This window comes from Hirundo rustica, chromosome 11 (genome assembly GCF_015227805.2).
Source record: "Hirundo rustica isolate bHirRus1 chromosome 11, bHirRus1.pri.v3, whole genome shotgun sequence".
Classification (NCBI taxonomy): domain Eukaryota; kingdom Metazoa; phylum Chordata; class Aves; order Passeriformes; family Hirundinidae; genus Hirundo; species Hirundo rustica.
Window position 1 is genome coordinate 19,465,738 of NC_053460.1, and position 23,646 is coordinate 19,489,383.

Below are 23,646 nucleotides of genomic sequence, written 5' to 3' on the forward strand. Positions count from 1 at the left end.
AAGGCAGCCTGTAAAGGCTGCTCCATAAACCCACAAACAGCCAAGAAACTGTTCTTGCTAAAGGAATTGCCTTGCTATGCCTTTTCCCTCATCTGTTACATGAATCTATGAATTTCAGCAAAAGCGCTTTCATACATTCTGGTAATTTTGATTTTAACACTTCTAAAATACAAACTTTGAAAACAAGACAAGCCCATCAGCAAGGAAAAACCCTCTCCCACAATCTAAACGGGTAGAACAGTGACAGTTTTACAGCATGAATCTCAGTGCCTCCTGAATTGGAAAATTTTGTAGGAATAAAATCAAGGATGCATTTACAAAGCACAAACTATGCACATAAACACCCTTCTGAACTGAGGCCCAGCTTCAGTATCAATATAAAAAAATAGCAGACTCCAGGTTTTGGCACATTATCTTTATGAAATACGAGTTAGTGGAAAACACTGTATGCTGCAGAAGTGAGAATAAGATGAAAAATACAGAGTGAGCAGAATGAATAGAAAACAGCCAGCAGGGCCAGGGGGCATAACACCTCCTTGAAATCCTTAATTCAAATCTGCCTTGAGTCATAACTGAAATAATGTGGCTGATTTCATCTGAGTGGCTTCCAGAAGAGGCTTGTCATTGCACTGCAAGGGAAGTGTTTGCAGCTGCCAGGCTTTGTTCCATGGATGAGAGTGACAAATAAATGGATATTACATATAAATACATAAACAGGGCAGGAGAAAAGTGTATGAAGTGGTAGACAAGAAAATATTCTGATGTCTCTTATTGAGCATCACTGATGACTCCCATTGACAAGAGCAATTCACAGAACATGTAAGGATGTTTATAAATGAAAGAAACCCTGAGGACACTCTCACTGAGGAGGAAAGTGGAAGTAACTGCCTCAGTCCTTTGCGTGGGATAGCCAGGGAAATGCACAAAGCAGGGATACAGGAAAGGAAGAACAAGGAGTCGAGGATCTCATTCAAGTTATGCTCCTGACTCCCTCCCCACCTTTGTAACACACACTTGTTGGGAGCTAGGCTGGAAAAAGAGTCTGGGATTCTTTCAGTGCAGCTACGGGGATAATAAGAACCTTTCTTTTCCACTGATTCAGCTGTCTGGCCCCAGAACTGCTGGATTAATCTGAATTACTCTTTGGGGTTGGAGCTGCTCGGTGCTCTGCCACCCCATCGTGGTGATGTGGCTGTGCCTCTGCTCCAGAAAAAAGCCTGGTAGCTGCCCATGTCTGCTCCGGGAGCCAGCTCCAGGTGCCCACCCTGCTTCTAGAGTAAAATGGCTTTGGGAAAGGCTTCTGCTTCCCCCGGGCCACGAAGGGTTGTGGAGGCAGAACTCCGGGAATGCGGCTCGGAGGGATGCAGGCACGGCTGAGGCTGGCACCGCTCCCCGTGTGACTCCACGTCTGCCACCAGTAACAAATAGAGCCATTCTGGGGATTCTCCAGCGAAGAGAAATGTCAGAACTGACACAATGTTTGCAGTAATAAGCTGTGTTGGCAAAATTCTTGTAGATGTCACCCGAATGTAAATGAACCCCGGTGACTCAGGGAAGCAATCTCCCGAAGAAAGAGACACAGACTTTATTTGCATTTAGCACTGGATTACAAATATCACTATTCTCTCTCTTCCTCTCAGACTGAAACTGCTGGCTCAGTGTCAGCAGTGCACAGATGCATTTCTCCTTGTTTTATAACTCGTTTAATACCAAGAGGATAAACTGTGGGTCCCTGAGCTTCTCCGGTGGCTCTTCTACACACATCCTTTGCTGAAGGACTCCTGATTCTCAGTACTGGGAATATTTTATACAGCACAGCAGAAACATGTAGAAGTGAATAATTGACAGAGAAACAGAGATAGGTCAATGAAAATATAAGACAGATCAATCACTTCAATAAAATACAGAGAGGTCAATCCACAAGCTTCTGTTGGGCTTTAAAAGTTTTCTTGCTCTAAATACCACACTGGAGACAGTAGGCAGCAGGGCTTTGCAAAGTTCTACAGAACCCCCATTCTGGAAATACTCTGGAACACGAATTTACAAGAACAGACAGTTCACCTGAAAAAATGCATGAATGAGATGGGCATGATGCAACATCTTAATTTTTGCTGCCTGGAGAAAGGAGACATCAGAATAAAAACATCGTATAGGAATATCATTTACATTTCTCTTTTTTTAAGGAATATAAAGAAAAAAATTGAAAAATCTAGCAGATATAACTGCCATATTTTCACCATAAAGAATAAATAGCACAGTAATCCCCACTGCAGAAGAGATGAAAGCATCAAAAAAAAAAGAAAAGTGAAAAAAAACCCTGTTTCCATAGCAAGTCTCTTTATTCCCACTTTCCAGCTTCACATAACCCATGTAATATTCATTGAAAGTAATTGCTCAGCTTAAGGAAATGGTGTGCTGGTAATTCATCCCTCTTCACAGGTCACAGCAAGTGCAGGAAAAATGTGCAGAAATAGGATGTGACTGAACACAGAGTGTGACAGATCATGTGCCACAGAAAGGCCATTGGGGTTTAAATGAAATCATGAGGGAATCCAGGGAGGGAGAGAGCGAAGTCACCAGCCAAAAGGACAATCCCTCAGAAGTGCCTCCAGTCAGAGCCCCACTCACATGAGTGGGGCTGTCACTCACGGTGCCACCACTGTCCCTGCAGCCCTGCCAGCGCCTGCACAGCAGCCTGTCCCCACCACACTGCATCCTAACAGAGGCCAGTGTGGCATCCTAACAGAGGCAAAAAAAGTCTCCATGTTCTAAAATCCTGCACATGTAGGTTATTGTTCGGTGCTTGAGCAACTGCCTTGTCTCATGAGCTAAACATCCTCGTGGATCCAGTGTGGGTTGGTGCTGGGCAGCTCCTGGGCACTGATCTTATCCCTTCCTTCTGAAAAGGCTGAGAGCTCTTGGATGCCAAGTTCCTGGTACATCCTCTGTTCTACTGGGACAGACAAAGCTCTGTTGGCTCTGCAGGTGATAAATTCCTCCAGTGTAGTCCAGCAAGGGCCACCTCCTCCTGCTGTATGGGAGAGGTTGAACAGGGAAACTGACACAATGCAAAATAAGCCCACAGATTTTCCTTCTGAAACCCAGCAAAAGCCATTTGACTGATTAGAGAGGAAAGCACAGTGCTCTGTTCCATGTTCCTCAGGGAAAGGGGCACCTGCAGCCTCAGAGCTCTGTGGGGACACCTCTGCTCCCAGCACACTCCTCCAGGATGTTTTATCCTGGCAGAGGGAAGGGCTGGGCCAGCAGCCTCCAACAAATGGAAATAAAACGAACCTTAAAGTCAGCATTTCTCCTATCACATTATGGAAACTTGAAAATCCTGCTGCATTCTGCTAGGTCACAGTGGAAAAAAGATCTTATTTTTATCAGTGGAAATTGCCAACAAGAATTAGAAGAGCTCTTCATTAAAGGTAAAATAAGGCCGACATTAGGCAAACTGATTTTCTATTAGTCTTGGTTTGGGATCATAGCACAGAAACTATTCGTGATAATATAGATCTATACACATTTGTAGGAGACACAGATGGGTTTGATGTGCTCATATTGAATTATCTTGAGTCAGAACCCAATGGACAGTGCTTATAGAGTAAATAAAATCTTTAAATTTGATTTCTCTGCCTAAAGTTGATTTTAAAGTTTAGGAAAAAAATATTACTACCAAGAACAAAAACAATTTTCCAAAATTTCAAGAAAGATTAAAACGTCACTGAAAAAATGCAACCATAACGAAAAAGTGTCCTTCAAATCTAAATTAAATAAGTTGGCAAATAATGATTAAAGATATGTTCCTAACTTACAGATGCATGCATGGATGAGTAATTAATCTGGTGTCATACCATGATCATTCTGCACCTACATTGCCTGCCCAGGGGCAGCATTCCCCAGCTCATCCTGGGGACATCCTGCTCCCTTGGAATCCTTCCTCAGTGAAGTAGCTGCTGCTTAGTAATTTCATCTCTGGGAGAAGTGGGCCATGAGCAGATAACTGAGCCCATGCACCAGGTAATTTGACCACTGTATTGGTTCCCCCTGCAATGACTCAGGAGCTGCTGGTGAAGAAGACTTGTTTGGAGAGAGGAGTAATAGCAAAAAACATTCCAGGGAACCTGTGCTTCATCAGGGATATCTACCCCATGGACAGAGAAAGAATAAAAGAAGGAATCTTGTGCTAAATTAATCAGAGGAAATAAAATCATTCAGTCAATAATCACCTTGACAGATGTAAATTAATGCATCAGTCGTTGTTCATTCCTTCTTTTCTCAGTCACAGTGATTTTCTAGGGGTGACATTCATGGTTCTCTTTGCAGAGCTTTTGGGTAATCAAACACTGATAAAGGTGAATAAACACACACCTTGTTGGGCTGTCTCCAGCCTCTCTCCAGGCAGGGTTTATCTGCAAGGGATACAGGAGGGGAGCAGGAGCAGTGAGTTTCCTTTCTGAACCACAGAGCTCACTGAACACCTCAGCATTCCCTGAATCACCAAGGCTGCCCACACCTTCTCAAGGCTGCAGGCTCAGGTATTGCTAGCTCATATTGTTGCAACCATGCATCTGTTTGTATCCTCAGCCCTGCCTTCCTTGGCCCAGCCCGAAAATCTGGGGTTTCGGGAAACTGCAGCAGCTGCTACTTAGAAAAATCTGTGATCTCATTCCCAGAAGGACTTAACAGGATAGTATTGACAAATGGCACAAGAACATATGAATCCATCAATTATTGTAACAATTCGAACAGCAGGGTATTTCTTGTCCCATGTGCTGTCAGCACGAGGGACATCACAGTGAAAGTCCCTGCTCTAGGTGCTGTTCAGAACAAACTGCAGCAGGTCAGCATGCACTGGCTGAACAATCTACAGCTGTAAATGTAGCCCCATAAAACACAGTGACCACCCTTATTAACATTTCTAGCACATTTCTCCAATTAATACCGATGCAGGAACAATCCAGAACGCAGGAGGAGTTCAAACAGGATTTTGTTGTTGCAGAGAGTTTATACCTTCCTTGGCCAAGCATTGCAGTCTGTTCTTCATCTTCAGCAGCTAAAAGAGGCTTAAAACAAACCAACCCCATCAAACAGAAACCAAAACCATACACAAACAACCAAAAACCAACCCAGAGAAGCCATCAAACCATAAAACCTGACTCCAAATCACCTTCCATTTCCAGCTTGCAGTGGAAGGTAGGACCATCCCTTTCCCAGATCAGGAACCCACATCTCTGTAGCACAGTTTAAAGATACCACCACCCCTCACTGGGACCCCTCAAAAGAACCTTGTGATGCACCAGTCAAGAATGAGGAGTTGAACTCTTTGATATGTGCAGAGATTTGAAGTCTTTCCCATTCTCATGGTTTTCCTCAAATTTCAGGACAGCAGGCACTTTGGATTTTTTTTTAAAAAATAAGTAACTAAAACAAAAGTATCCACTCCCATTGCCATTCTAACAGGACATTTTGCCAGTACAATTACATTTAGCATATATTGTGAAGTTCATGGGTTTATAACTTTGAAGGAGCAGATGAAGAGCTACTTTTCAGAGGTAACAGAATTAAACATTGCTTTGAGGCAACAGGTCATCCTAAATTCACAACTCCACAGCAGATCCACACTGACTTGTCACCTTCTTAATAATTAACAAGGCTCACCTCAGCTGTTTTTCCAGTTACAATACCCACAAGGAGTCCATGTTGACATTAAAGCGCAGGAGCTCTGAAGAGAAAGCAGCCACCTTCTCTAGACTGATATTTGTTGCAGTCCCAGCAAGCTGTCGTTGCACTGGTCATGCTTCAGGCAGCTGAGCTCCAAGGCTCCCACAATGTCTCAGCATTCCTTGGCTCTCTCATTCAGCCAACCCCCCCTCACTGTTGGGAGCCTCAGACTTCAGCCACTCCTGCCAGCCTCTGCTCAGGGCACCCCTGAGATGGCTGGGCTAAAGTGAATTCCTGCTCTGGGAGTTGCTCTTGGTCCCCTGCAGGAGCCAGGAACAGGGGCCAGGGCCAGGTCCTTGCTGCTGCTCCGAGCCCTAGGACTCCACTGCTGCTGGGCAGGCTTTTCCCTGAGTCCTTCCCTGTAAGGTCATTCTGCAGAGTGTCCAGCACAGACCACATATCCCATTGTGCTGTGCAGGGCTTTGATAGTGCTCTAGTAATCCAGGAGCACCATTTCCCCCTTTTTATTCCTTTCAGTGCTCCATCACTTCCATGAACAAGCCTTTTTCAGAACAGCACTCACTTTTCTACAGCTCACACACCGGTGTTTCTACAATGTCTTATAAAACATGAGCGATTTTCATGCTGTCAGTTTCTTCCAAAAAAACCCTCATTGTCTACTAATGCAAAGAATAGAAAATTTCAGTTTCTTTTTAATCTGAATGTCTCTTAATCTGATTGTTCATGCACCAGAAACCCAAGAGGTTCATCCATTCCCAGCACAACTGAAGAGCAGCATATCCAGCAACTCTGAGTCCTCCTAAGAGCTGGAGAATACAATTTACAGACCTAAGTTTATCAGTCTCCTGATGCAAACTCTTTAGATTGCCCTCATATTGAAGGACATTCTGACTCTGTTGTAATGCAAGATTGCCTTCAGGTAGGGAAGAAGAATGCTTAGGTAATTTGGATAGAACTCCTTAACTGGCCACACCATGTGGGTCCTCTCAGCCTCATTAAGCACCTAACAAGGTAACCCTGATCTGCAGCATGGAGTGAAAGTGAATAATTAAGGCTGGTGAGAGGAAACTGAAGAAGGGGTGTGGGGGGTTTTTTGTTTGTTTGTTTTGTTTGTTTTTTTGGGGGGTTGGGGGTTTTTTTGTTTGTTTGTTTTTGGTTTGGGGTGGTTTTTTTGTGGGGTTTTTTTTTGTTTGTTTGTGTTTTGTTTTGTTTTTTGTGATTATTTTTTTTAAATTTGTTAATCTTGTGGATTAAATTTGTTTACCTTGTGGATTTGTTAATCCACAAGGTAAAAGCCCTTGCTGTTAGCAAGTATGTGGATTAAAATCCCTTTGCAATCATGTGTGATCGGGACAACAAGGACAGAGATTATTTCCTTTTCTATTACAAAGTAGTTTCTTTCTCCATGTATCTAGCCATGCACTTCAAAGGGGATAGAAGATTACATCAGCCTAGATACCAGTTTCTCTACCAAGAATCCCATAGCTTTGATCAAAAAGTCTTCTCTTTTTTTTTTTTTTTTTTTTCCTTTTTTTTTTTTTTCTTTCCCCAGTGGGTAAATGGGAATAATTTAACAGATACATTTCCACTGTGGGTACTAATAGAAAGCAGCAATAGTTAGTGACCTTTAACATAGACTGAACTTCAAGAAGGTAGAAGCTGGATGGTATCTGTGGATACTTCCAGGCAGTATCCCTACAAGAGCTTTTATTTAGATAGTTTTATTACAACCACTCCTGCTGGGCACACTTATTTTCTGGGATTGAACCATTTTCTGGTCCCTTTTGTTCAAAAGGCCACAAAACCCTGCCAGCCTTAAATCAAACCAGTGTTCCAGGTTAAGGTATTGTCCAGGGGGCTCTGAGGGCACCACAGGGGCTCTCCTCTATGTGCAGCACCATTCATTACAAAGGGATTTATAAATCCTTTGGATTGAAAATTTAATCAACTTTCCCATAACATATAATTATCTAAATTGATTATAATCTCCAGAACAGTGTGCTCACAGAAAAAGCCCAAGTTCTTGCTCCAGCCTGACTCTGCATCCCTCAATTATGACTCTCTCTCAGTCTCACTGGGTGGCAACGCAGAACAATGCACACTGCAATTCCTGTTCCTTTAGAAATGTTCCCTTGTTTAAATCATCTTTGAAAACATTAAACAGCTTCCTTTTAAGAACAGTTTGGAATACCTACAGCCTGGACTGTCAGCTGCCTGGAGAGGAAAAGGTGCATCAAGCACAGCTGGTTCTGGGTATCTGTAAATCTCAGTCCTTCTCTGCACGTCTTCTCTCCAGGGACAGCTCAGAGCCCTTTGGACTTCCCAGCACACACGGAGCTGCTGGAGCTGCAGCAGATGTTTATGGTAGCTCTTTGCTGAAAAAGGCCTTGAAGTGAGAACTGCATTTTTTATTTTAAATATTCACATATACACACTGCAGTTTTTATTGAAGGTGGATAAATGTCCTTTCCTAAAGGCTGCACTTGGCTTAGGGGGAGGTTTTTTGGTTGGTTTTAAAGTCTTTCCTTTGCCACCTCAAATGAAAAGCAAGCATCATTACATTATTTAGAGGAAGGAACTGTGTGGAGCCTGTAACAGGAGCTCTGTGTGCAAGGCAGCAGAATGTTCTGCTGCCCCAGGAGAAACCCCACAGCCTGGCAAATTTCCCTGCCAGCTTTCCCAGCCCTTCAGGGTGAGTGTCCTCTGCTCTGCCAGCCTGGCTCAACCCTGCTGGACACACACAGGACAAAGGGGACACTCAGCCCTGCTGGACACACACACCCCCAGACACAGCAGAAATCCAGGGAATGGTCCTTGGCCCTGCGACCAGTCCTGCACTCCCAGTGACCAGTCCTTTCATCAAATGGGTGCTCCAGTGGAGCAATAGGGATTTCACCCCAGGCTTTTGAGTAGCATTGTTTGAGTGTTCCAATTCCACAGATCTTTCAGTGTCCTTGTATTTCAGCGGCTCCTTTAGCAACAAAGAACCCAGGTGATTGAAATTGTCTCTGGAATCAATATCTGACTTGCCATTATTGACATCCCTGCATCTGTCTGTGCAGACATCCTAGTCCTGTTCAGATGAAATCTGAAGGAATTAAATCATTTCTTAATGGTATGAGAAAGCCCCTTGATTTATGCAGGCAGATACTGCGGGAGCTTTCACAGATACAAATGATGATGTAAATCACACTATAGGCTTTGTGTACTCTGCAACACCATCATCATAATTCATGTGGGAGTGCAGAACTCCACTGCAAACCATTTTAATTATTTTTAAAATTCATGTCACCTTGAAAGAAAGGCTGAGAGGGATCACACGTGATACCACCTCCTAAAGGAAGATCTGGGATCCAGAGTTTGTTAACAGGTTTCTGTCTCAGCACCCCATTCCTTACACAACTCCCTGGATCAGTATTTCAGTCAGCATTATTTTCTAAGCAGTAAAAATCAGCCACAGAATCACAGAATGTGTAGGTTGGAAGAGACCTTCAAGATCATCGAGTCCAACCCTGCCCTAACACCTCAACTAAACCATGGCATCAAGTGCTTCATCCAGTCTTTTTTCAAACACATCCAGGGATGGTGACTCCACCACCTCCCTGGACAGACCATTCCAGGACTTTATCATTCTTTCTATGAAAAACTCTTTCCTAATATCCAACCTATATTTCCTTTGACGCAGCCTGAGGCTGTGTCCTCTCGTTCTGTCAGTTCCTGGAGAAAGAGACCAACCCCCAGCTGTCTACAACCACCCTTCAGGAAGTTATAGAGAGTGATAAGGTCACCCCTGAGTCTCCTTTTCTCCAGGCTAAACAACCCCAGCTCCCTCAGTCGTTCTTCATATGACTTGTGTCCCAAGTCCTTCACCAGCCTTGTTCCCCTCCTCTGAATGCACTCAAGGGTCTCAATGTCCTTCCTAAACTGAGGGGCCAGAACTGGACACAATACTCAAGGTGTGCCCTGACCAGTGCTGAGTACAGGGGAAGTATGACCTGCTCCTGCTGGCCACACTATTGCTGATCCAGGCCAGGTGCCATTGGCCAGGGCACACTGCTGGCTCATGTTCAGCCGGCTGCTGACCAGTACCCCCAGGTCCCTTTCCTCCTGGGCACTGTCCAGCCATAGTGTCCCCAGCCGACAGCGCTGCAGGGGATTATTGTGACCACAGTGCAGGACTCGGCACTTGGACTTATTAAACTTCATCTTGTTAGACTCTGCCCATACATCTAACGGATCATTGTGCTTTTTCAGTAGATTACTCCTACTGAGGACTAGCAAATAAGCTGGAAAAAGAAATAGGATTAATTTCGTTAAGAAGCAGCACAAGGGCACAAGCACTGTAGGAGGAGTGTTGGGGGCGTGTATAGAAGGTGGATCTGGTCCCTGAAGCTCAGTTCAGCCTCGACATTTAGTTGCAGATGGATCTTCATTATAGAGCCTTGAACCCTGTGAGCAGAGTAAGGATTGCTACAGATGATGACTGATAGAGCCGGTGGAATAATTAATTGAAACACCAGGAAAACACAAAACTCCATCATTTAAAAAGTCGTAAATATGAGCCACTTTAATAGCGATCAGAAGTGGATGACTGATTTGGAGATTCATAAATAAACACAGTGCACAAGTCAAGTGCTCACCAGTTGTGACTATTTGAGCTGGAAAGAATTTCATCATTCCTTCTCATTTTCTCTGTGGAGGTTGAGGGAGAAGTTTGTAAGGAAAGGAACTTCTCTGTGGAAGGGTTTGGATTTTTGGTCTGGGGTTGTTTTTTTGTTGCCCCAATACAGATTAAGTTTCCTACCTGTGCTCCATGTCCCATGAGCTGCCACCTGCTCTTTAGGTTACATTAAATGCAGTTCACACAGAGCTCAGCCTCCTAAAGACAGAACATGAGACATCCAGATCGCAGTTCAAGCAGACTGGTAAGGTAAAATATAAAATAATTTGCTCGTTATATTTTTTCAAATCTTAAGAAATATTACTATATTGCAACATTTTTTCCCAAAGTTTTATATGAGAAAGTTGTGTGCCAAAAAAAACAGAATTTCTCACACTAAAAAATCCCAAAATTATAGGGTTTGCTCTATTCAAGTCACTACCAAGCTAGGTTGGAGCTAAGCTTATGGAGGTAACTTTACTTTAATGGATAAAAGAGAATTCTCATCATACTTATTTCCAAGCCCTAATACAGAGTTTCTGAGAAAAGTAATAGCTTTGGGTCCTACTTATAAAACTCTATTAGTTCCAAGTTGTTTGAATATGAGAAAATAGGGGAAAAATATTCCTTGTCCATCAGAAAGTGGGCTGTTATACTTGCAGAGTGATTTGTTTCCCTGCAGTGGTATTTATCATGTTGATAAAAGAGACCATGGATCTGAAAATTGGAAGATTTTTCCTGTTAATTTGAAACAGCACCTATACAAGCTGCTGTGACATCAACATAATACCCTAAAGCCACAGCAGCTGAAAAGATTTATTTCCTGAGCCCTTCTGCAGCCACATTCTCTTTGCTTCTGACATTCTCAATTTGCAGGCTGCTGGTGATCCAATCTTCCTCATTCTGGCTCTATAATAAGGATGTCAATGCAAGAAGAGAGAAAGTCATTATCTGATAGGCAGCAGACAGGATGAAAAGGCAGAGTTTGCTGTCTAGGGGAGAAGGCCACCCTCTCTGCCTTGGAGGAGCTCCTCAAGGTCATGGGCAGTTTTGTACCTGGAAGGATGTCCCACATTCACTTTCAGCTGTGGCATCAGATAAAACTGAGCCATCCCGAGCACACAGTCTCAAGTCTGAATACACTTTTCATTTTTTACTATTAATCAGTGAAAAATTTAAATTCTGATTAGAACATATATATGCCGTTTTTTACAGTTTTTTGAACTTTTTTAGTTCAAAGAGTCTTTGAACTCTAGAGAGCTTCAGAGAAACTGTGTGTGAATTCACAGGTCCTGCCTGGTTAATGGCATTTGTGTGGGTTTGGATTATCTGAGGTATCTCCCATAGCAGCAATGAGCAGACAAGATTAGTTAACCATTTGTTTAGGAAGATTTACCTCAAATTTAGAAATAATAATGAATATCATCTGTTTTGGGGAACTGTCACTGGTGCAGCAACTGACAGGAAAAAATTATTTATTCATTGATTTTGTCAAATAACTACTATGTGTCAATTCTGGAAGATAAGAAGATAAGAGGTAAAAGTCTGAAGCACTCCCTATAGAGTTATTATTGAACATCCATTGTAGCTTAAGAGGACATTTCACTCTGCCACGATCTGACCCAGCTGAAACTTCCCCATTACTTATGGCTAAGTTAGAAAGGGGTAACTGTCCCTTCAAAGGCAGATTAGCAGGAGTGAGAAAGAACAATGTGCATCCAAAAAGTCGGGCTGTTCTACACCTCCTTCAGTTACTTTCCAATTGGTTTGTTGAGATGCAGGAGCACTGAATAAAATAATATAGTTTGATATTTAACGGATTTTTCAAAGTGCTGATTTATTGTCTGACACTGAATGGACAGTCCAGGCAATTTTACACTGGTGCTCACTCTAGAGTTCTGCCAGCCCTGTGCCAGTTGTGCTGTTTCTTGTTACTTACACAGCTCCCATCATGGATAAAAGCCCTGGTGTGTCCATCCAACACAATTCATATTTAGAGGATTAGATATAAAATATTCATATTTATGTATGTACTGTTTGTAATTTGCAGTTTCATGGGAAAGGATACAATTTACCTCAAAAACAAAAGCGTTAGCACTCTGTTAGTGGTGTTTTATATATGGGCTTCACATACATTTGTATATACCTCTATTCTGAAGGAAAAAACAGCATTTTTATATGGATATATAAACACCTCTTTTTTTCCCCACAAAATTCAAACCCAAAGAATCTGTATCAACACAGGATCTCATTCTGCTGCTGTTTGTCACAGTAGTAAGTCAGTAGTAAAGTCTGGAGGATCTGGAGGATCAGACACAGGATCGTAGTGTCAAACTGAAAACGATGTCACCAGAGAAGTTTATCAAGTGCATTTTGTGTAAGGAGCTGGGCCAGGGGGACTCATTCATTCCTTCTAATAAAAGCAATATTGAACAATAACTTGTCTATAGGAAGGACTGGGTTCAGTTAGATTAAAAGCATAAAAAACCCAGAAAGATTCATGCTGGTGAGAAACAATAGATAAAACAGCCATGACTTGGCACAGCCAAGGAAGCCCTGGGAATATGGTGGACAAATGGAGTGTCCTGAACTAAACCCCACCACCCCAATACCAGTGCAGGAGAGTATTTTCTGTATGAAGTCACTCAAAGCTGTTGAACTTCTATAAAACAAAACAGATCCAAATACCAGTGCTCACACTGCGTCATACCACAGGAATCTCCCAAGCAGTCAGAGTGTGGATATTCCAGCTGGCTTCCACAACTGGAAAAAAAGAGAAAAGATAAATATCCTTAGCCAGGCCCTTTCTGTTTAGAGGATCGTTCCAAATTTGTCACAAGTTTTTAAAGATCTGAAAGCACTCACTGCAGCCTCCTTCCTCCCCACTTGACAGCATTTTATCACCAATTCCATTTCAGTGCTATTTGACATTAAATTGATGACCACAGGCCTGACACTGTTTGGGGCAACCTCACACCCCAGGCCCACGTTCTCATCATGCTGACAACAAAGTTGATTCTTCTTTCACCTTTGCAAGTCAGCCAAAATTACCAATAAATGACTGGCCACTACTTCCAGTTCAGGTGTTAATCCCTGCAGCCAGGATTTAAACTGCCACTGCTGCGATATTTACATCTCTCAAAGGCAGAATTTGCAAAAATCTGAAAAATCGAGGCCTTGGAAAGGCAGTGAGCACGTGTTGGACACATTACCAACTGAGATAGCTAAAAAAAAAAAAAAAAAAAAAAAAAAGAGAAACACAAATAAAATTTTGTAAAGTTTTGGGAATTTGAGTTCTACCATAAGGGCATTATCTCCCAAACATATCCCATGCCCAAAACTTCTTTGCACTGAGTATTAATTAGGACACTTATCCATAGTCTTTGATTTAATGCCACAGCATCAGTTTAATTCTCAGAAAATTCAGTCTTGGTTTTTGGCACAAGGTACTTGGTAAAAGCTCAGCACATTTCTTGGCTGTCTGTCCTAAATGCCTATTAAGATCCTCAGCCAACAGCAAAGTGCTTCCAGAAAATTAACAAAACTCCACTACGTGCTAATTCTCGTGGTTTCATGCGTGTGTTTCTAGTTGGTTGTCTCAATCTCAAGCATCAGCCAATGATAACAAACACTGGCTTGGAGCCATTGTCTTCTTTCTAAATTTATTGTGACTGCAAAACATGGTGTCTCCCAAAGGAAAAGAGCAGACATTGCTGAGAACTCTCTGATAACATCTATCCTTGTAAACAGCACACTGCACTTCCTAAAACACATACTCCCTCCACAGAACACTCAAAAGAGAAAATTTTGTTAGCTCTGATTTCAGCAGGAAATTAATTCTGTATTTGTTCATCTGGCACAAAGCCAGATATAAAAAATATCCAGGCCAGATTTGACAGACCAGTTTGGCATATGACATCTCCAGCAATTTTTTTGTATCAACAAAGTTTTGGTTTACTGATGCTGAGCAGCTAACGGGAGGTTTTGTTTTAATTTGGGGTGAGAGGGAGATTCTATCTGCTAAAACCCTGAATCCTTTTCCCCATAATTTCTTCTATTTACCTTCCCTCCATTAGCAATGCAATCCCCCACAAATACATTTCTGGGCAATTAATTCCCATGTATAATCATGCTATAAGTTGATTCTTCAAGGGAATATTATTGCTTAACTTTTTGTACTGTCTCTGTGGCTTGTCTCAAAATGATGTTTGACTTTGTTAGGAAAATTAATCCACGAACACCAGAGGTTTATGTCCAAAAAGGAGACAGAGGAGTCCTTTTACTTTATTTGAATAAAGGGAGAGGCCATGGGGCATTTCCCCTGGGGTCTCTCAGTTTTCGGAGGACGCAGCCTCCTTTTTATCCTAATTTCCCAGCCGCATTTCCCTCTCTCTTCCCCCACTGGCTGAGGTACTTGAGAGGTACAGACTTCCTGAAATGCCTAAGATTCCCCTTTTAATGTATAAACCCCCACCCCTAATTTTTTTTTTATGGGATTTATGGGTTTTTCCCCATTGTTGCTTTCATCTTTCAATATTAAATTTCATTTACAAACCAACCTACGGTTTGTTTGTGAAGGCAAGTATCTTCTTTTCCATTCATCAATCAGTAGAATCCTTCCCATTGTCTCTCTTATCTCTCAGTGCTAGTTTTATCTACCAGCAGACCCAGGACTTGTTTATAAAGACAAATCTTGTCATTCCTCTCAACTTGGCAATAAATTACTGGAGTTATTCTCCTTTGAGAAGATTTATTATTTAACTCAAATAATACATTTGTAGATTTTAATTTCTTTTACCAGAGTAAAGCAGTTGCAACCAAACAATCCGACTCCGGATGAGTGTCTCTCTGCACTACAAATCAGCTTCTTGGGATGCCGACTCTCCTCACAAACCAAAACAAGCCCTGTGCCACAAGAGCAGGCTCCTGCGGTTCATCCTTGTCCAAACCTTTCTCTGCAAAACCTTGGAGCCTTCTTACACCCCTAACAACAGGCAATTCCTCTGTTCCTCTTGGAGTTCACCTTTTGCAGTTTCCACTCTCTCCTCCTCACGCACTTGAGCTGTGTCAGCCTCAGGCAGTTCCCGGTACGAGGAACCCTGGCGGGAAGAAGCCCTCAGAGTTCTGGGTCCTGCCGCTCTGGCCCCAGCAGGATTTTCCCAATAAACGGGGAAGCCGCTGCCGCCCTTCCCCTGGAGCCAGTGCCAGGCAGCCCCAGGAAAGTTCTAATACCTGGGTTTTCCCCAAGGGCAGGAGCCGGTGCAATGGCTGCGTCTGAGGCTCTGTGGAACCCCCGTGACAAGTGACATATCTCTGTCTCTCTCTCTCCGCGCAGCGATTGCCTCGAACCAGAGCAGCTCATCCAGCGCCTTCCCCGGCCCCAGAGAGCCCGGCGGTGAGAGCAGCCTGCTGGTGTCCCCGCTGCTGGTGGCAGGGGTGGTCATCGGCCTGGTGCTCTTCCTGTCCTGTGCCACCATCGTGGTGGGCAGCCTGCGCAAGGACAGCAGGTTCGGGCCCCCGGCCCGGGGCAGGGAGGCTGCGGACGGTAAGGGAGCGGGGCCCGGGCCTGCGGCCTGCCAGCCGGGGCGGCAGGAGCAGCCGGGCACGGGGGGGGGCGCTGGAACGAAAGGGTGGGCAAAGGCCGTCACGGGCAGCTCGGCACTGCAGTAGCATCGCTGTGCCGGGACCGCGCTCCCGGTGTGCTTATCCCACACATAACGGCTAACAGAACCAGCAGTGTGACAGCAGCTCCTGAACAGCTCATTTCCCTTGCTGTGGGGTAGGATTTATTCTCTGTCGCGTTTTCACATCCCCTATGGCCTTGGTACAGCATTTGCTGTAATTTCTGTTTCTTGGAAAGCAGAGCCGTTCTCATTTCAGCCGAGTGCCTACAACAATCACTGGGCAAATGCTGTTTGTGTGAGTGCAAAAGTGAATATCTGCCTGAAAACAGAACAAGGCACCCAAATATCATTAACGTGTCACCATCGTTAACAGTGTCATTGATGCCATCGGTGTCATTACAACAGTCATCATCGTTAGGAAGTCGAAAAGGTGTCAGTTCCTACCCCCCTAACCAAAATAAAACCCATAAAACAAAACTGTAACAAAAAAGCTTAAAGATAATTTGGGAATATCGAGGAGTTCATTTTAGAGCAGTGTTTTCAGCCCTTTTGGGCTTTCCTGACAAGAAGCCGCTTTGTCAAGGAAATCACAGAAGATTATTTCTGTTTAAGGAAAAAACAGTTTTAAAAGTTACTCTGTAATTTTTCAGACAGTAAAAATTCAAATGATAAATGGTGGAGCATCAACAACCATGTCCTCTGTGAGCAGGCTCCTCTAGCTGCAGTTTGTTATGAGTGCAGTTCTGTGCATATCATTGAGGGGTTTTTATTTATATAGAAAAGCCAGTAATAGTGAGCTATATAAAAATGCATTGGCTTAAATCTTGCTTTCACTGAGGTAAATTAGGTATCCATTGAAGTCAATTGAACTTCATTTAGTTATTTGAACCAGGAATTTTTTTCTGTCTAAACTAAACAAATCTCCTAGGATCAGTTTGTCCCCTTGGAGCAAGGAATAATTTCTTTTTGGCTTTTCCAGAAAAATTTATCCAGGTAAATGAATAACATCTATATTTTGGGAATATAATTTAGAGTCCAAAAGAATTGAAATGCAAACTCCCATGGCAACCTACAGAGGGAAAATAAAAACAAAATCCAGAAAACTAATGTCTACTATTACAGTATTATCAATTTTCCTCATTTTCAGCAGCTACATTGAGGATCAAATAGTTAAACACAAACTGAGTTACTGTTTGACCCAATATTTTGCCATGATGAAATACTGACCATTAAGCTTTAATCACTATGTTTAAATCTACTACTGTGGTAATTTCATCTCATTGAAAAAGCCTAGAGCCAGGCAAACAGAAAGGAAAATTTTCAAACCCCTTGTTGGAAATAACAATGCTAGAGAAATGGAAAAGCATATTCTGGGAGATATTCAAAAGAATAATAATAAACTAAATTATGCCACACTATGTTACATGGACTAATACACACTATACACACTATGTTACACACACTAATTATCCTCTAACACAGAAAATAGCATTAAACCCTTAATATTTGTGGAGCTGGGAAGCTCTTGCATGGAAGCATTAAGAAATCCGTGGAGCAGGCAGTAAGGATGATTTTTCTTTGCTGTTTCCCATTTTTTCCCATTTTTGTCAGTGTTTATTGAGAACAGCATTTTCTCAGCAATCAGACACCTGCTCCTCCTTTTAATCCCCTCCCAGAACGGACAAACTTCCCAGGGATGCAATGCTGGGAAGTTCAGTTCCCCACAAACATCTGAAGCTGCACATGGTAGAACCCACGCTCCTTTTCAGCCTTTGAGGCACAAGAAAAGCTTTGGAACTTCCATCTGCCTTGCAGGCAGCACTAAAGGTACAGTCCCTGTGCCACAGCCTGAAAGCCCCCAGCTCATCCTACAGATGGTGTTCATTTACTCTTAGGGAAATAAGAATATCCTGTGAAACCTGATTGTTCCAAAATACCCACAACTCCTCTGCCTCAGAAAGGGTTTGTTTTCTGATTTATGGCAGTGTTATAAAGAGTGACAGAGAATCCAGCATGGAGGGGAAGAGCAGCCAAATGAAATTCTTGTTTTGCAGCTCCAGATGGTTTCTCTCCCCGCGGCTCCTCTGCAGAGCTGAGATCCACCTGCACCGAGGAGTTCCCCCCAGCCTGTGATTTTGACTCCTATCTGGATATCCTTTCTCAGGTGAACATCATGTATCCTGATCCACCTCCATGGTAAGCACTTGCCTGAGATTCTCAGGGTTACAGTTCTGCACTGGCAAAGCCCACTACAAAAATTCAGCTCACACAAACACTGAGTACAGACAGATGTTGTTTAGCTGGTCTGTAAGTTCAAGTTTCCCTTAGCAGGACATTTTTACTGAATATAGATGTGGACAGGAATTCTCATTCAGTGATACTCACCTTAAAATTTATCATAGTGATGACATACTAATGAAATACGCAAGTAGAACTACTTACAATCATCTTTCTTTGAAAGAAATGCATTTACAAGTCTAAGTTTCAAAGTCAAAAATACATACCTTTTCCAAGAACTTCCAAATTACATTTATTACTGACCTTGAGAGGGTTCAGATCAGAGCAAACAGAAAAACAAAATTCCAGAAATTATACAGCAGCTCCTAAATTGTGTGCCTGAATTCACAGGGTACAGGAACAGCCTCGTGAGGCACAGGAGCTGCACTCTGGGCCATGGCATCTCCTTCGTGTGCCTCAGGCACCTTGAGAGCCAGAAACGAAGGAATTCAGTTACTCCCTGCAATGAACCAACAGAAATCATTTTAAGCAGAACATCACTTCAAGCTTTCTGTAGTGCTGTGTCTTACAAACAGCAAACAAATGTTGAAAAGCCATGCACCCCTTTCTTCTTTTTTTTTTCTTCCTTTTAAGCAGACTCTGTTTTGAGTTAAACCACTGTAAGACCAGCCCTTTCCTGAGTGTGATATAGAGCAACTCAGCACTGTGAGCATGGATCTTTGCTTTGTTTATTCTATGCATGTTCTACAAGCAGCCTGTTATGTATTACCAACTCATCCTCTATAACAAATGGGCTTTTAGGGATTGTGTAAATATTTTAGCAGAAAGCTTACATGTGAAAAATTACTCTGAGCCTGGCATCTAAACTTGTAGAATTTCATATAAATCCACTTAGGAATTTAGACTGGGTTTTGGGCCCACACCCACGAGTCTTTACTAATAAAAGGCAGTCAGCTGACAGCCAAGCAAGACTCTGAGTGGGCAGTTGCCCAGATTCCTGAGAACAAATTGCAATATATTCCTTTAGCAGACAGATCATCAAAGACTATACCAAAGGATGCTTCCATTTCCAGTTTGAAACAGGCACAGAGAAGATTTTTCCATCACTATGGAGTTCTGTTTGAGGGAGATATGAGTGACACAGATTGCACAGACTGTCCACATTTTGCAGTAAATTCTGCAGTGGCCTCCGTAACAAACCCAGCAAGGGTTAATTATCTTATGTCCTACCTTTATGTGTCCCAGAATATTCTCAGAAAATTCAGAACACTCAGAAAGGTGTCCAGCCACTGCTGGGCAGTGATTCCCTGCTGGACTGAGTGGACTGTGTCCCTGAGGATCCACTCTGCACACACTGGAAAACACTGCTCATCCCAGTAATTACAGCCCTGCATCACAGGTCCAAAGTAAAGATTATTGTTAATGGTTTGACTGTTGTCTCACTGCTACTGCAGTTAAATATTTTAGAAAAAGTAGCTTTGGCAAATCATCAAAATCTTAGTATATTTTATATCTTAGCAACATAACCTGAGGAATTTCAGGGAAAGCAGATGGCTGAAAGCAAAGCTACATGGAGACTTTGAAAGTTGCTATTAATGCATTCTCCAGACCATTGTAACTGTTTAGGAAAGCACTGGGTGAGAGGCATTACTACATTATGTAAAGCCTGAAAAATTTCTGTACTTCTCCTTTTATATTTCTCCTGCATGGCATAACACTGCAGTGTCTATGTTTAATTAGCAGAGCATGGAGGTTATTTGAAAGCTGATTGTCAGACATGGCCTGGAAGCAAAAACAAGACATTCCTGACCTTGTGCATTTAAAATACTAACTCCCTGGGATCAATCTCATTGCATATAATACTATTTTGAAGAGTAGCTTTACTGAAACATAGCACCACCTAAATGAATGTAATTCCTCCTCCTAATTCCTGAAGGGCAAGATGTAATTTAAAGCTAAACTAGCATGGTCAAAAGCTAATCATGCAGCTGTGGCCATCAGCAGAACAGAAATGAAGAGCAGCAGGGAAAGCAACTGCACTGGTAAATAACTCTTAAAAATCTTTGAAGTGAGAGAGTTCAGTGAGTTAAAAGCAGTGGGTGCTGCCAGGATAATTTCCTTTATCCACCTGGTGCTGGCAGAGCCCACAAGGCCACCTGCATTCCAGTCCCCAGACAGGAGAGTGCAGCCCAGGGCTCCTCACACCATTCCCAGCAGTCCACACTCCAGAAATGGTTTCAGTAGAAAGCACAACACCTTTATTTGGCCAAGGGGTGGTGAGTCGAGAATGTTTTAGTTCTATTTTCTAGCTGAGTTTTAAACCACAGAATGAATAGAAAAGGGATTTAAGGGGAAGGCTGATGAAACACAGTTAGTCCCCAGGTCTGTGGCTGAGGGAGAGCTCCCTGTTCAGGCCTGCCCACTCCCAACTCTCCAGCTGGAAGTCCAATAACACCGTTTATATAAAACACTATTATAGAAAAAATGTTATTGGTAAATTAATCTATGAAAGGTGCCTTGGCATGTTAATATTTGCTCTGATCTCTAAATCTTAAGTTTCATTTGAGATTCAGTCTGATTATCCCCACAGACATTTCCACTAACGCCTTTCTTGCATCAGATTTAGAGGGATGCCAGGCATGGAATTTTGTCATTAGGCCGCAGTAGTTGCAGGGTGGTTACAGAGAAGCCATTTGGTCAATTTGTTTTGACAGCCCAAAATAGACAGTGCTGCTATCCACAAATATCCCTTTAGGACAGTTAATGGCTTTTTAATGAATCTAGATCTGTGCTAGCATCTGTCACATTGATTTTACACGAGGTGTAGATGGGAACTATAAAAACAAAATACAGGGGGTATGAACCAAAGTTTCAGAATATGAGTTGTTTGTATTTCAGAGCTGTTTCTGATATGTACAGGTACTTGCAGCAGGGCTGGAAATTAATGTTTCACCGTCTGTGTCACCAGACATGGCAAAGCCTTTGTTTCTAAGAAACTCGGTCTGAGAAAGATGATCCAAGTGATCTCCTAAGAATTCTAAACCACAGAATTCTAATCCCTCCAAACGAGCAAACTGGACACATCCAACCAGGACAGAATACAAGCACAATCTCCCTGCCACATCTTACCTATCACCATGGTCAATATGACGTGGAAAGAAACACTAGAAAGCCTGTAAATCCAGTATGTGCCATTTTGTTCAACATTCACTGTGCTGGTGTAAAATCACACTGTTGACTCTATGGGGCTGAAACCTTTATAGACAAATCATGAGCTCATGTTCACTGTGCTGAGTTCTTTGTAACACACACTTCTACTGAGCAGTGCTAATTTGCTAATTATCTTCTTACAAATATGTAGTGAGAAAGCTGGTTAAAAATAACTTAAGCTCACATGGTTGAAACTGATTGAATTACAGTACCAACCAAAGTCCAAGTAAATTAAAAACTATTACATTTTCTTTAGGAGAGTCAATAAAATCCAAGCAATGAGGAGATTTCACAGCAGGAAAGGAATTTTATCAGCTTCTCACCTTGTGGCCAGGGAAAATGCATCTCACCCCACTGCTTTTTCACTCCTTAGTGATTGGGTATTAATGGTATGTCCAGAGCTTTAGGCAACCAAGATTATTGCCTTCTGCATCTGAGACTTGTGAGTGTGTAACACAACATCCCTGAGGTATGACTGCTCAGGGATTTACCAAGCCTAAACAAGACAATTTTGTCTAGAACAGAGCCTATATAGATTAGGCAGGGTGACCAGCTGAGGAAGAGTGAGCTCTTCCACAAACAAACCTTCACACAGTGTGATTTAATATGAATACTGGGATAGAGGGGGCTGAAGGTTTTTTATCTTCAGGTGCCCTGTGGGGAACATTCAGTGTGAAGTATAGAGAGGACTTCTGTGGCTTCCATTAAAACCATTCCTGAAGGTAAATCGCTGCATCCTCCTGAGCATCTGTTCTGAAAACCCTGAATAGGGCTGCTAGATATTTTGTAAAAGTCCCAGCATGTTAGGAAGTAGAACTGGTGGTTTTTACAGCACGTGGAGAAGATGTCACTCCAGCCTCTACTGAACACACAGAAGCTTTCAAACATACGTGGTAGTCTTTGAAACGTTCTTAGACCTCAGTCAGAGATTGAGAACCTGATGTCCTCAACTCTCCTTGAGCTCTGTGAGGGTAAAGGAACAGCCACTTCTTGCAGGATTTCTATGAGCTGCATCTTTGCTTAATTTACATTTTGCTGACCTAAAGCCCAGTGAATTTATTTAAAATCTCTCCTCAGGTTTTGAGTGACTTAATCAGGCTAACAGAGAGCACTTACTGGGTTTGTTAGCACAGGGGAAAGGTTTCCATTCAGAAAAGCCCACAGTAATGGGAGTTTCAAGGTGGAAAAGTTGGAATCCTGCCAAGACACAAAAGGGAAGAAGCTTCTCTGTCTCCTGCTTCTGGGAAATCTGCCACTGGCCTAAAGGAGAAATGGGCACAGTGGGAACTGTTTCTTGCTGCTGTTACCTGATCATCTGCAGAGGATTCCTCTGCCTTGGGTTTAATTTAATGCCTTTCCTGGACCACAGCTCAGCTTTGTAGAACTGAACTGTTGGCTGGAATAAATAGGGAAATGATCCCTTGCAAAGCAGACTTTTAAGGGTCAAGTAAATGGATGTGAATAATGGTATTGAAGAGTTGGCATTTCAGTGTTTAGTTCCAAATATCAATATATTTGTGTTAGGGCATTTTATCCTTCATCCATATGATGGATATAAATGATCTCTTTTTTTCCAAAAGAGAGTAATGTTCTTCCCCCTCATTTCTGGCAATTAAGACCACATTTTAAAAATTGAGTAAGGTAGTAAAAAACACATGCCAGACTTTCAATTAAACAGCTTTTTGGCAGCTTCACAGGTGTGCCTACAGATTGTTGTGGCCACAGAGAGAATTACAAATAATTCAAATAGTTTTGGGTTTGGTTTTTTTTGGTGTTTTTTTTTTTAATAACTTATTGTATTTCATTATCAATTTATGATCTCGATGTTCATTTCCTGTTCTTTTCTATGCATGGGATCTTTGCTTGTAGAGCTGACATTGACTGAAACTGCTGTTTCTGCAGATAAGGTTCCTAGCACTCTCTGGTGAGGGCAGAATGGACATGAATTAAGGTCATGAAAGAGACTTCAACTTTGTATTTTTTCCTTTGTTTGCAAGTGTTTTGTGTTTTTTTTAAATTTGTTGTTGTTGTTGTTTTTGGTTAGGGGTATTGTTTTTCTTTGTTTGTTTGTTTTGTGAAGTGATTTTTTTCCCCCTCTGTTTAACAGCTTTAGTACTTTGCTTGTGCTTTCTAACTGCTGTTATAGAGGCATTCCTGTAGGATAAATAATGCATTATCAACTCTACAAGCATGAATTTTATTTTGCAGACCTTCCTTTAAGGAGAC

The 23,646-nt window shown here is 42.4% G+C and overlaps 1 protein-coding gene and 1 long non-coding RNA gene across 2 annotated transcripts in view; one reads left to right on the forward strand and one right to left on the reverse strand.

Annotated features, from left to right (window-relative positions):
- Positions 1–23,646, forward strand: part of BEAN1 (brain expressed associated with NEDD4 1) — a 54,140-nt gene that overhangs the window by 24,696 nt on the left and 5,798 nt on the right. Inside the window, exons 3-4 of the mRNA XM_040075698.1 lie at positions 15,684–15,893; positions 18,027–18,168. Coding sequence (XP_039931632.1) covers positions 15,684–15,893; positions 18,027–18,168 — 352 coding nt within the window. The remainder of the gene's footprint in view (positions 1–15,683; positions 15,894–18,026; positions 18,169–23,646) is intronic.
- On the reverse strand, positions 1,119–6,587 carry LOC120757959 (uncharacterized). Its single transcript, XR_005702708.1, has 3 exons — positions 5,665–6,587; positions 4,233–5,069; positions 1,119–3,031 (listed from the first exon to the last, which is right to left on the reverse strand). It is a non-coding gene; the product is annotated as an uncharacterized LOC120757959 (long non-coding RNA).